The 13916-nt window shown below is 44.5% G+C and overlaps 1 protein-coding gene across 1 annotated transcript in view; it reads right to left on the bottom strand.

Moving 5' to 3' along the window:
• Nucleotides 1–13916, bottom strand: part of cerkl (ceramide kinase-like) — a 40873-nt gene that overhangs the window by 25301 nt on the left and 1656 nt on the right. The window contains exon 2 of the mRNA XM_036546011.1: nucleotides 3878–4111. Within this exon, the coding sequence (XP_036401904.1) occupies nucleotides 3878–4111 (234 nt within the window). The remainder of the gene's footprint in view (nucleotides 1–3877; nucleotides 4112–13916) is intronic.

Below are 13916 nucleotides of genomic sequence, written 5' to 3'. Positions count from 1 at the left end.
TCCCCTTCCCTCATCCTTCTCTCTCTCCCCCTCCTTCCCTATCCCTCTCCCTCACTCCCTCCCCCTCCTCTCTCTCTCTCTCTCTCTCTCTCCCTCCTTCCTGCACTCCCTCCTCCCCTCTCCTCTCTCTCTCACTATCTCTCACTCCCTCCCCTTCCCCTCTCTCTCTCTCTCTATCTATCTCTCTCTCTCACTAACTCTCACTCTGTCCCCCTCCTCCTCTCTCTCTCTCCCTCCTCCCCTCTCCTTCTGTCTCTCTCTCACACACTGCCCCCCCTCTCTTCTTCTCTCTCACTCCCTCCATCTCTGTCCTCCCCTCCCTCTCTCTCTCTCTCTCTCTCTCTCTCTCTCCCTCTCTCACTAACTCTCACTCTGTCCCCCTCCTCCTCTCTCTCTCTCCCTCCTTCCTACACTCCCTCCTCCCTTCTTCCTCTGTCTCTCTCTCACACACAGCCTCCCCTCTCTTCTTCTCTCTCACTCCCTCCATCTCTGTCTTTCCCTCCCTCTCTCTCTCTCTCTCTCTCCCTCTCTCTCTCTCCCTCCCCCTCTCTCTCTCCCTCTCTCACTCTCTTTCTCTCTCTCTCTCTCCCTCTCTCTCTCTTTCTCTCTCTCTCTCTCCCTCTCTCTCTGTGACTCCTGTATATTCTGTTCAGAGGAAACAGGCACAGTTTTCATCCTACCTGCTGGATCCAGCCAACAACGGCTGACGGGGCACGGCAACGCAGCGTCGCCATGGATGCACCAGGTGACTCAATGGAAACCTGGCCGTTAATATGTAACCCTGTGTAATCAGACACTGCGCCCATGAGATAGCCCCATAGGCAGAGATCACAGTGCGGCCACAACTGTCTGTTTCTGACAGACCCACACTGGCTTACACATCCGTGAGCTGCACCGATGGAGAAATGCGTCACCGTGCAAGTTCACCACAGCATCATTTCACACTGACATTAACATCAAATGGCATTATGACCAAAGTGGATAGATACAATAGACTTTTTATCTAGTCCAGCGAGAGGTTTGGAAAATAAGCCACCTGCACTTGAGTCACGACTGACGCCCACAAAACAGGCTGGAGACGCTGCACCTGCCATAAACCCAGTGGCCTTCTGGGTGCCCTTTATCTGTCTGTGTTTGTCTCAGTAAGGATAAGGTGACCCTACACTTCCACATGAGTGCAGTGCTACGTTACTTGGCCAGGGCAGGAGGATGTGGGGTGTGTGACCTCTGACTAACTACCTCTGCAGAAAGTGGCCTGGAGTCTCTGAAAAGGGGGCTGAGAGGGTGTAGAGGAGTGCTACCCTGCACTGTGAGAGGACCTCAGGGGGACATCGCAGGAGCTGCTTTCGTACAGGTAGGCTCTGCATGCTTCAGATTACAGCCCAGGCTGTCTGACCAGTGAATTAATCTGTGCCAGCTGGTTTTGGCTGGACCTCCCACTGTGCTTTGCCCAGTATGGTGTGTCAGGTGACCTGCCAGGGTGATTTCCCAGCAACTAGAAATGATCTCACATCCTGCATTCAGAATCCACCATCAATAAAAACAATGGGGCTGGGGGGATGGGGGGGGTATGATTTTATGCCGCACCTTCTGTGCAGAGCATCAGCTGGGACACGCCCTCCATTGTGCAATGCTATTTGGGGCTCCCTGCGAGCCGGGGGCCAGGGGACCCTCTGGGCCAGGGGGTAACAGGTGAGGACTGGCAGTAATCCACAGTGCCGGGTTCCCCTGAGGGACCAGGAGACTCAGAACCACTGATTTAATAGTCTATAAAACAACAGGGCTAATCCCCCCGCAGAAAGGGCGGAGAGGAGCATCTTTCATTAGCTGTGGTGAGGGGCTATCAGGGTGTAATTTAAGCAGGCGGTCATGCGTGACAGCATGGGGCCGAGGCGATACCTTTCCTGGGTCGGCTAATGTGGGAACCTAACGTGGTGTGAGGCAGCAGCGTGCCTTTTAATCAGTGCTCCGTCTTTTCAAGAAAAGTGATCATGATGAGGGAAAGCAGGGATGGAAAGGGACGCGCACACAGAGGTGCGCCACAATTATTAACCTGACTCCAAAACTTCCACACCCCACTTTGGTTCCACAGGACTGGATCCTGCTGCTTGTGCCTGTTTTTAGTCTGAGGCCATTGGCTTGCACCCCATACATCCACCAGGGACGATCCATGGGGCTCTGTTTCAGCGTCATTATCTAGCATCATCATTAGCACCTCTTAAACAAAACGATCTTGCTGGATCTGCGGGTTTAAAAACTGCTTCTATCAGATGCTGTCGTTCTTCTCTCTCTCTCTCTCTCTCTCTCTCTCTCTCTGTCTCTGATAACAGATAAGGCTGAGCTCTGGCCTTCAGGCTGCCTCAAGGCATCTCATCATAATTATGTTAATTAATTCATGCAAAGAACAAAGTCGCAGAGCTTGTGTGTGATTTGTTTTAATGTGTGATTTTCGAATACAAAAAAAGACAGGACTGTTACTCGAGCAAAATGGGAGCAGAACCAAAAATCCTACATCTGCCAGATGTGATCCCTGCATGAAAAACAGCTGAGGGGATGAAAGTTAAGACACCAGACTCGGGGTAAAAGGTGGTATTGGAGGAGTGGGAAGAGTGAGTGATGTATTTTTACAGGCGCGACAGGGATGCTAAGTGTTAGCGCTGTGCTGCGAGGGATACCTCATCCAGGATTAGCGTTACTGATGCTTTATTCCATGAGCTAAGCAGCAACGCGGTAATGCAGCGCTGGCATTCTGACCAGACCACCGCGCACGCAGTCGCCCTGATCACTTCTCATAACACATCAGGTACAGTACACACAGGCATGGACTTCCAGACATTTCTAGATCACCATGGAGACAGAGTCTGAAGTACGGCGGTGTGTTAAGATTGGGATTAGCAGCGATTACAGGCCCTGGCTGCAGCTTTAAGATTGTCCGCTCTGTTTTCGGGTGGTGATCAAGTGTATTTTTGTATTTTGTGGACATGATAATGTCCCATCCAGAGGGTGGAACAACACCCTCATCCCCCCATCCCCCCCCACACATTCACCACTCCCACAAACCATGCCATTACCCATCATGCCTCTGTGGCAGTTGGCTCTCGGGCTCTGGAGGAAAGCGCCTGCCGTGGCCCGGCACGGCCACGCATCTTGGCAGTGCGTGTTGGAGAAGGACAGATAATTACAAACTCCAGGGTGTCCGGAGTCAGCCTGTTCCTCCAATGAGCTCCAGCCGGGTCCCGGCGGTCAGCACCCCGCCCTCGCCGTCAGGGCCCTCAACCCCCCCGTCCCGCACCATTCGCTGCATTTATGAGTCCCCAGCCATCAAAACTTCACACATCCCCACACTGCGCGTTATTATGGCCGTATAAATAGCACTGACTGGCAGTATGAAACTGTGGCAGAGTGCACTTTGAATTGATCAACCATGATGATCTAAATACAAAATTTTGGAACTGTAATTGCTTGCTTTTATAAATAGTATTTATTTATCTGATTTTTTTTTATTCACATCAATCCTGGTTTGCTGGCACACTGATTTAAGTGATGTGATGAAACATTACATTGATAAAATTAATATGTACCTACTTAACTGTCAGAAATAATACATGTCCTGGGCCATGCTTATATTTAAACTCTTGGGTCAAATTCAGTTGTCCTGAAAGCATTTAGCCACAGCCATATAAATTAAAAGCTCAGTAATGTGTGGAGTTGTTGTTATTTAACATGGAGAGAGAATATTTTGTTATTTTTTGCCATTATGTTTTTGTGGAAGAGGTTTTTTGGTGGACCTATGGCGGAAAAAGAAACTTGGTGATGTGTTTGTGTGTCCTGGCTCTCATTGGTGGGTGGCCGGGGGAGAGGCAGGCGTGACACCTACCGCTCAAAAGGTCCTTCAGGTGCTTGAACCAGACCTCGCAGTGGTCCACGCTCAGGTTGTTGAGGTGCAGAGGGCGGTCCTTCAGCTTGCGGCCCTTCCTCACGCAGCGGAAGAGGGTGAGTCCCAGGAGGGTGCCCCCTGTCTGCTGGCCGACGGAACGGCGCCGCTTCACCTTCACCGCAAACACGTCCTTCAGCTCCACGCACTCCTCCCGCCTGCGAGGGTCTGCCTCCCCTGCAGTGGCACCAAGACACAGCGCAGTCAGCACGTGGGAGTGTGTGTGTGTGTGTGTGTACACCTGTTGTTGTGAGTGTATGTGCATGTCTGTATGCATGTGTATGTACGTATGTATGTATGTATGTATGTATGTATATGTTTGTGTGTTTGTGTGTGTGTGTGTGTGTATGTGTGTGCATGTCTGCCCCCCTGTGCATTTGTATTTTACATGTCTGTGGGTGCATCTGTCTGTGAATATTTGTGTGTGTGTGTGTCTGTGTGTGTGTATAGCTACTGAATGAAAGCCAAAAGGAAATTTATGTAATTGAGATCAGCTGTTCATTTGATCTCTATATGGAACAAACACTTGTTAAAAAAAAAAACTATCAGCCTTTGGTAGATGCAATAGATGGATGCGGACATAAATGCCAATTATTAATTGTAATTTTCTCTCATTTTGGGCCATTTGTACTCGGCTGGGTGACAGTGAACAGAGAAACTAAGAACCTCACGAGATATTGCTCTGTCTCAGTGTACACTGGAAATCTATCCAAGTGGAAGAGACAGTGCTGTGTGTACCCTTAAATACAGACTAGTGTGGTAGATCATTAATTATGTATCATGTACTATCAAACACTGGGAAACACAAGCTGTGAGGTTTTACATATCAAATATTTGTAACTTGTATGGTTTAATGTGGATTTAAATAACATATTCTAATCTGTGTGCGCTGTACCATATATGTGACTCATCAAACCAAGCTCTGATATCTACAGCTGTTCTGTATTAGAGATATCCCTAAATGTCACCTTATTCATCGTTAATAATACTGAATCACTCAAAGATCATATTCCTTTTTTTACAAAGACAGGGGTGGTTTTTGAATCACAGTCTACACCACCAACATCTCAAAACTCTGGGACTTCACCTCTCCTGTCCCCTCCTACCGAAAACAACCAACTTGCGTTTAACTCCTGTTAAACTCCGTTTTCGAGCTCATGCCTGCGGAAGAAGGCAGCAAACAGAGTGGGACTGCAGAACCTCCTCGTACCGAACCCCCTCTTCGTTAGGGGGACCCCCGTCCGCACCTCCGCGGCTCAGAACATTAGCCGCCCCCTCTCACATTACCGGCATCACCCACCGCCATCTGCTCCGCTCAGAGTTCAGCTCCTGCTCCGGGCAGCCAGCTATTTATTTAACTTTGCAGACCCTTCCTATTGTGACCTCCACAAAGCGGGCTCCATTTAATTACAGGGAACAAAGATTATCTCTGCCGGATAGAGCTTTACACAGGCCGGGGGCGGGCTACAGGCCGGACCGGAGTTAAAGTCCGACGTATGAGGGAGAATAAAAAGCACTGATATCGAGGGAGAGGGGGTGAACAGAAAAGGGTGGACTTGACCACACCCCTTCCCCACCCCTACAAACCCCCCCTCCCCCCCAAACACTCTACAGTAAGCTGGCACCCTGTCTGTGTCAATCTTGGCACATCTGCCTGGTGCGGACCGTAAACAGGATTAGAGGGGGGGCTTATCTGCTTGACGCTAATTGTGTTCGCACTTTTTTTTTTTTTTTTTTTTTTTGCTTCTTCTTTTTTTTTTTTTCTTTTTCAGGCTAGACCTTGGAAAACCAAGCCCGTGGACCCTGGCCTCACGGCGAGGGCGTGGAACAGCGAAACCGTGAGATGTTTGGGTCTGGTGACTCGTAATGCTTGGGAAATAACTATTACCCCCCCCCCCCCCTTACTCAAAGTTAAGAGGAATAAAGCACAGTTTGAGTGCGCTACACACTGTGACAGAGCAGTGGGAAATAGACAGTGATGAATCGGAGCACGACTTGGAGTTGGTTCAGAATCAATACCATGCTGGAGAGGTGCAACTAACTTTTTATTTCCTCTGTCACTTCACCACCTCACCATGAATTTGTTTTGTCCCTTTATGCTACCGTCACATTTGTGTTTGGCTTCCTGTAACAGTTTGATCTTTAAATAGTTCAAATTAAACTGAAACTGATCTCAATGCAAAGATAGCTCTTTAGGGCAATATGAATTTAATTTGACTTCTCACATCATGTCACTGTTTTATTATTCCATCATCTTCCACAATTCCATAATGATTACTACAGGTATGGTGCTATGTTATTGCTATAGATTTATTTATATGGTGTTTCTCCGTACATCATCATGTCATTTTATTTCATTCATTTTATTTCTGGCACTGAATTATTATCTTCATACCCCTGAGTCACTCATTTATTTCATGGTAATATCATCATGCTGCTTGGTGTCAGGCAGTCTACAGAAGTACTGCTGTAAGGGACCTATATTAATGAACATGTTCCCAAACAAATAATATCAAATTATGGTCTCATTTCACCTGCTTTAGAAGCAAGGGTGTGAAGGAGAGCCTTCACCACCTCTTCCTAGGAACTAAATGTTGATTGTTTGTTAATTGTTCACATGTTGTAATTGGTATGGGATCCAGCCTATTGGCTAACAAGCCACACCTGATTAATTGGAGGCTGATTAAATACAGTTGTGGCTGGAGAGCAGGAGGGAGGCTCATTTTGTCTCTGCTGTTAGTCTGTGTATGCAGCTTCTTTGTCTGTTTGGGTTTTTTTAATAATAATAATAATAATAATAATAATAATTTAATAAATAAATAAGTTATTGCTTCTTTTAACTTTTGCTCTTGTTTTATGGGAGAAGTGTCGGCCAGCTTCCCTACGAAGGGCATAGGCGATCATGGCTATCAGAGAGAGGCATGTGAAAGGACCACTCTTCCCCAGTGCAACTGAGGTGAGACAGGCTTTGGCAGCTAACTGGTTGCCTTTAAACCCCAACAATAACTGGATGGATAGACATGGTCATTAGGAGGTTGCAGCAGGATTATGACAGCGGAGTTCTCTGAACATGTCTGTGAGAAGCTGGTTTTGTGTCACATGATTTGCCATCCATTCAATCAGACCAATACTCGCAACCATGTTGTAATGTAGTAGGAGGGAAGGATCTCTACATCTACATCATGGATTGGCTGAAACAAGCTCCACTCCAACCCAACCTCCATACAACCACTAATGTTGACAGTCTGTTTATCAGAATTATGATTTGCTGTTGCCAGAACACAACAATGCCCTTGACATGGCAGCAAAGTTCATAACATGCATAATTATATCTTTAGATTTTCCTGTTCACATGGAAACATGTTATTGTATTCCTGTTATCTTCAGTAAATGAAATCCAAGAAATCTCTGACTGCACGAATCAGTTCACAAAAGAACAAAATAAACCTTAAAGTTGTACAAGGTTGTAACAGTCTATACTGGTATATAGGTAAGTAAATTCTAAATGCCACTGTATTTGTATTTTGTAAATAAAACATTTTACCAATGGACAGAAATCCATGGACCAAAAATACTACCCAATAATTTAATCCCCAAACACCTGTTCTTATCGAGAATGTTCCTGTTGAGTTTAGAAACAGTGTTTGCCTTGATCAAGCTACGGAGTAGATTGCGACTCTAACACAGTTTCGTGGCTGTGTTGCTAGGTTGTTGATGTCCTGCAAGAGATTAGCTTTTCTTTGGTGACATCATCGCTACCGAGCCGGGTGTCTTGTCTTCCTGTTTCCGTCTCGAGTTGAAGGACACGAGATTAAACACGCAGATAATGGCTGCGAGGAAACCTGCTCTCTTTCCTGGAGATGCGCTAGTTCTGGTCAGGCGATTTACGTTTGGCATGAGATTGTCCATAAACGCCGGGTCACGACAGGAAGACGCAACAGACAGGACTCAGATCTTGTCTCTCTACAGAGACTGTACCTTTGTGATTCGACAGCACAAGCAATCCTTACAAACACATAACTATCCCATAGTTGTTTGGATTTCTGTAATTTTTAATTCAGATTTAAATTCAGAATTTACAAATGTCGTCGTAGCGGAAGGAAAAGGCTTGCATCGATTGCGTCTACTGGAGTCATTTCACATATGTCAAAATTAGCTGTCACCAAGATATTTTTCATCTTTAGAGTTAAGGAATACTGGTGAAAGTGTGCTTCACCATTTACGTTTTGTCCATTATACTTTTCATCAATTTATAGAACAATGCCCGGCCCTCTTTCACACAACAAGTCTTCAACCGGCATGAAGCCGCGCGTTCTCCCCTGTCAGCCTCGGAAGTGAGAACGACTCCGCATCCTTCGAGGAGCAAGCGGCGGCCTCCCGCCTGGCGGGTGTCAGCACCGCGCAGATATGACGCTGATTTAAAGTGACGAGACGGGAGCGGCCCTTCATTTGGGTCACAGTGAGCAGTCCTGAGATTAAATAAAACTGTGCAGCCTGCTAGAAAAGTTTATTGCTTCCAGATGGATACAGGCTCCCTCCCCAAGTCGCTTCTGCCGGCGGGAGACACGGGGGGCCGCCTCGTATCATCATGCAATTAATGAATGGACAAAACGCATCAATTCTAAACCCATCTCAAACACGCGCGTAATCTAATATCCACAGTATGACTCTACGATCAGTATAGCGTGCGGCAGGGATGATCCTCTTTAAGAGAGAAAAATAGGCGCTCTCTCCAACAGTGGCAGGCATATCAATTAAAAACATAAGCATCACCTCTCCGTGACGGCCCCTGTCTTGCACACAGGATACTGTCTAAACTACTCTATGATGACACTACGGACCAAACACCAGTTTGCGTTGGTATTCAGATTTCTGTATTCGACACAAACGCGGTTTTTCCGTCAGTTTAGATCTCTCTTTGTCTCCTCGCATCCGAACCCGCTGTCAATGCCTACAGGGCTCTCGCCGATGAAACTAATACTGTACACTGAAAGCCGTCCAAGCACAGAGCAGCCTTTGCCAGGTCAGCGGGCCGCCCTTTGCCCCATGTTGTGTATGGCCATGTGGTTCCCAGTATGGCCCCCGAGACCATATTTTCCACCTGTGCCTGCAGCGGCCTGCTTGCCCGTCCTGACGCACCGAAACGCAATATTTACATTTTTACATCGCCATTCTCCGGGAAAGGAGACACAGCAGATTGCGCCGTCTGTTCGCGTCCTGTTTCCGATTAGGCTGTGACGCTGTGCTTGGCCCTTCACAACAATGCCGTGGGGTTGTATATGTGTGAGCTCTTATTCTTACAACTACACTTGCATTGCCCTCGGGCTAATTATATTTTAATGTCATCAATTGCACAGAAAGGTTGGTATAATATTTCTTTCAGCTCTGTGGATGCCCTACGCTTCCGCCTCGATTCGATCCAAAAACTAAGCCCTTTGTCCCTTTTTGGAGAATTTTGAGAAATGGATTCAGCTAAGTATTTTTCTCATTTTGTTTTGCTATTCATTTCAGGAACTGATGTACAAATAATGCTGTAAAAGACCTTGAAAAGAAACGCTTGTTTAAATTATTCATAAAACGCTATAGCAGGTGGATTGAATAAGGGGTTCTGATTACTGCTAAAAGGAGAGCTCTGCGTTCGTACTCTATTTTGTGATAGCCATGAAGTAAATATTCGCAACGCAGACGCAGCGCAGAAGGACACAACGACTTGTATTTTTCACTCACAGGGCGCTTTAATTACAGACGCACATCTGCCCTTGTGCATCTCGACTCAGAGTCTCAGGTGTTTCTGAAAGAACATTACGTGTTCTGACATAATGAGTGGCCGTCTATGGTAATAATGTGACGCTTTGCCAGCCAAGTCTCTCCTTTTCTAGAAAGGAACAGATACATCAGTGCCCCGAATGAACGTTAATCGAGCAGCTTAACATCTGTTGCTTTGAGTCCTCTTCACGCCGCTGTTATATCGTTCTTGTCATTCTGTACTAACCTGCCAATGAATCTTAAAGAACCTTGCACGTCAAATAGTATTTGCGTATGCACGTAATATCTAATATGTCTGATTTGTGGGTAATTTAGTGATACAGGGTAACGTACGCATGCAACAGAGACAGCTTCGGTAACTTAATTCCTTTACACAGTAAATGACCAGAAGGGGAACCGAGTAGACACAACCGCATGATGCGCGGAGATCTGGAGGGGACGTCGAGGCCGAGGCAGCGTTCAGCCGCCTGCGGGACACAGAGAAAACCCTTAATGACCGAAAAATGTTTGTCACTTTCTCCTCTCCCTGGACACATTAAAAGGGGATCGAGTAACCTCTGTGGGGCAATTAGTTTCTGAAATTTGAGGACGGGCAGGAAACAGATGAAAAGATAACTGCCTTTCACAGGGGGTCCTCGAAGCCGCAGGACTCTGTTTCTTTTTAAACCTCGAATTAGGCGCCCAAAAAGTGGAAAAGACGTAAAAGCGATCAAAGAACTCTACTGACCGTCGCATCTCATTAGAATCTAAAATCTCGTCCCTTTTTCTGTAATTACGTTTAATACGGGCTATCTAGGCCAGAGTAAATTATGTCAAATGAATTTATTTGCATTCATGGATTTTTTTTTTTATAAATGCGGATTTGTAGTTGATCTGAAAGGCGTTGTTTCATTTCGAACACCTAAACTGATTATCACGACTGTAATTTAAGAGGATTCAATCAAATTACTCACATTGTGTGGCAAACTGAGAGAGATTTACATATTCATTAGTTGGCTCACTTGATTAATAAAGTAGAGGAGATTACGTGCAACGTATAGCTGTCATTTGTATGTGAAATTTTGATAAGCATAAATAATGAGAAACTTTTGGACATGTGAACAGAAGTATGGAAATATATAGCTTTGATCAGCCATGGGCTATCAACATTTTTAAAATGTTGATAGTATTCCTTTGATATTCATTTACAATGAGGAAGCTAGGGCAACTGATAAAGAACCCATCTATTCTGTGGCCTCCAGTGCATTCAGTCTCATTTGTTAAGAGGGTCATCTCTTTTTAAAATGATATACCACAAAACAGTCATTTAAAATATTTAATCGGGTAGATTTATAAATGTAAACTTGCTGCACTTCTCTGAAGGCCTTTGTAAAAAGAAGGGGAAAAACATGAACAGTTAATATATAGTAGCATTATTCTCATTTATTGAGTAATAATCTACATTTTAAAAACTACACATATGCCACTGTACAAGAATTGTACATGGGCGTGAACAGTTGCAGATTTTAAAATATTTGTGTCATTTCCTGTCTCCCTGTAGGCAAGATTATCCATCACCTTTACTGACTGTGTGACCAGTATGTAGTTCAAAGTCATTTGTAATGGAAAACTGCCTTGTACACATTTACTTCCCATTCATAAAGTGTCACTGTTTTTCATAATAATAATTATTATTACTCATAGTTATAACTCTTTCACACGTTTTCACACTTTACTGTCAAGCAATGGGTAGACCCATTGCAATAATGTGTTAGGTGGCATTTACGAGCTGAAATGGGCATTTAACACATCGATGGTTTGAGCCATGTCCCTCGGCCATGTGAATGTAAAGAAGCCCATGCTGTCAGCAGTCAAACTGACGCCGCAATGCTGACTGACTGATCTCACCTCCACAGTTTCGTCAATCAAGGGCATGTGAACTGAGGCAGCACACAGAAATGTTCAAGACCGATTACGTCTGATGAGAGTTCCGCTGTTCCATTGACAGTTCCATTGGAACACATGAGTGTAGCTGAGAATACAATTCTGAGCCCCTCAATTATTTTTTGGGTCCACCTGGCAGCCCAAAGGGTGACATGCAAAAATATAAAGTCAGAGCTGCCAGCTTGCAAAACAAGTCCATGAAGCAAAAGAACAAAATATCATTTTTATGGTCTCTGTAACAGGTGTATCAGTTTTGATTTCGATATAGTCGTCCCCCTGCCCCACAAGCAGAATAGCTTTGGAGAACCTGTGGCCCTAGGGCCTCGGAAGACTTAATGAACAGGTGATAAAACCATTTAATGCACCATACCTGAATAAACCTCTGTATTAAAAAACAAACAAACTCCTGAATTTGTCTCAAAGTCCTAATTGACCCATCCTCACTGATATGTACTTACAATGAGAGTTAATGTAATGCAACACACTGTAATTTCCGGGCAGATATGAAGCATAGAGGACACTATTAGGGTAAGTTATCCCCAGGCAGAACGGAGTCACATAACCGTCAAATAGAAAACCACAGCTTATCCATGCTTCCCAGTCAGTTTTTGGCAGTTTTGTGATAGCATTTGGTAAAGGCCATGGGGGGTTATTGGATGGATGCTGGCTCTGTAATGAGAGTGCTGGCTTAATAACATTGGCCTGCATCAAAGGCGGGGAGTGCTGTTCACAAAGCTTAGGCAAAATGAAAGCCTCACTCATGCTAAGCCATGCAGAGACTTTCAGGAACAAGAATAAAAACTGAAGTAAAAAAACAATAGGCCAACATGCCTCTGCTTCAAAAGTCTGGACTCGATTCAGACATTCTTATTGGCCAGTGAGCGACACGACCAACTGCAAACCACGCTGCCATTTCCTGGAGATTCCACACCGGCTTTGATCTGAACAGCTAATAAGTAAGGAAGCATAACCAAACTGTAATGTAATGCAATTTAAAATGGTGTAATCATCTGAAGTGTAATTAAACACACCAAAATTACAACAAACAAATGCAATAAGATCTTACGAGAGGCCTGTCTCAATAAATCTCAAATGGGAAAAGTATAATAGAAGTTGCCTGGTAAAAAATCTATTTATTATTAAGTATGTTCCTACTCATAATAAAATCACTATGACTTCTCAACAGGCAGTTAGCTTGAATGTACCTCAACGGACCTTGAACAGTTTGTCCATACATCTATCGCTTCTTGGTGTGACCTGGCGGGCAGTGAGTTTCTGAGTATCATTTACCCAGACGTTTGCTTGAGTGTCCATAAGACTGACAGATGTCCTGCTCTCCGTGGTCACAACAGTCGACCAGTATCTATTACAAGCACATCTGCTGCACATGACTTTTTGGCAACATGGTCCTTGTCTTTCTCTTTTTTTGGGGGGGGCTGGTTAATTTAATTCCATACATATGCCTTGACAAGAGGAGTTCAGCAAATGTTAAATGTGTATATAAACACAATATAGCAAGCAATGTTCATAACCACACACTAGACACAGAGCTGTACCAACAGATTACTGGCATATTGATATGAAGGCGAGGGGTACCATTAGGAAAGAATATTATGGATTGCCACAGATTAAAAACCCCACATCTACCACAATAAAATTCATAACCAGAAATGTAAAGGGTGCATTTAGCCTGAAACAATATGCTTGTAACTACTGCTATGAAAAAAGAGTAATTAATACATTTTGGCAGTCTTCTGTGACAATTATGATAATAAAAAGTAGTGCCTCTAATACTGAGGGTCAATGGTAACAAGAATAATTGTGATGATCACAATAATACTGAAAATAAAACTGAAATATCCATGTAACCTATGCATTCACTTGGAAAATGCTCATACCTACAAATACTTTCAAGGCCATCATGGCAAGATACATCAAATAAGTACATGGGTTCATACAACAGCTTTAAACAGGCAATGATTCTTGAAAATTTATTAAAAATTAATAATTACTCTCAAAAGAGGGTGAGGAGCTATGTAGTAGCATCATTATGTGATAGTATGTTTTTGTGTTGTGTGATAGCATTCATTTTAAGAGTACCCTACTCTACTCATGGCTATTCCACAAAATGAAAAAAATAATAAAAATAAAATCATATCAGGCCATTCTGCATTCTGTCTCATTCCTCCAGGTCCCCAGGCCTGTGAGACCTCAAACGTCTGTTGACTTGAATGGCACACCCTTCATAATCTGTTTCAGACAGTCAATTGTCAGCACACAAATGGCATGCTGG

This window comes from Megalops cyprinoides, chromosome 14 (assembly GCF_013368585.1).
Source record: "Megalops cyprinoides isolate fMegCyp1 chromosome 14, fMegCyp1.pri, whole genome shotgun sequence".
In the NCBI taxonomy this organism is placed as follows: Eukaryota; Metazoa; Chordata; class Actinopteri; order Elopiformes; family Megalopidae; genus Megalops; species Megalops cyprinoides.
Note: the sequence above shows the minus strand (reverse complement) of the source record. Positions and strands in the feature narration are given on the sequence as shown.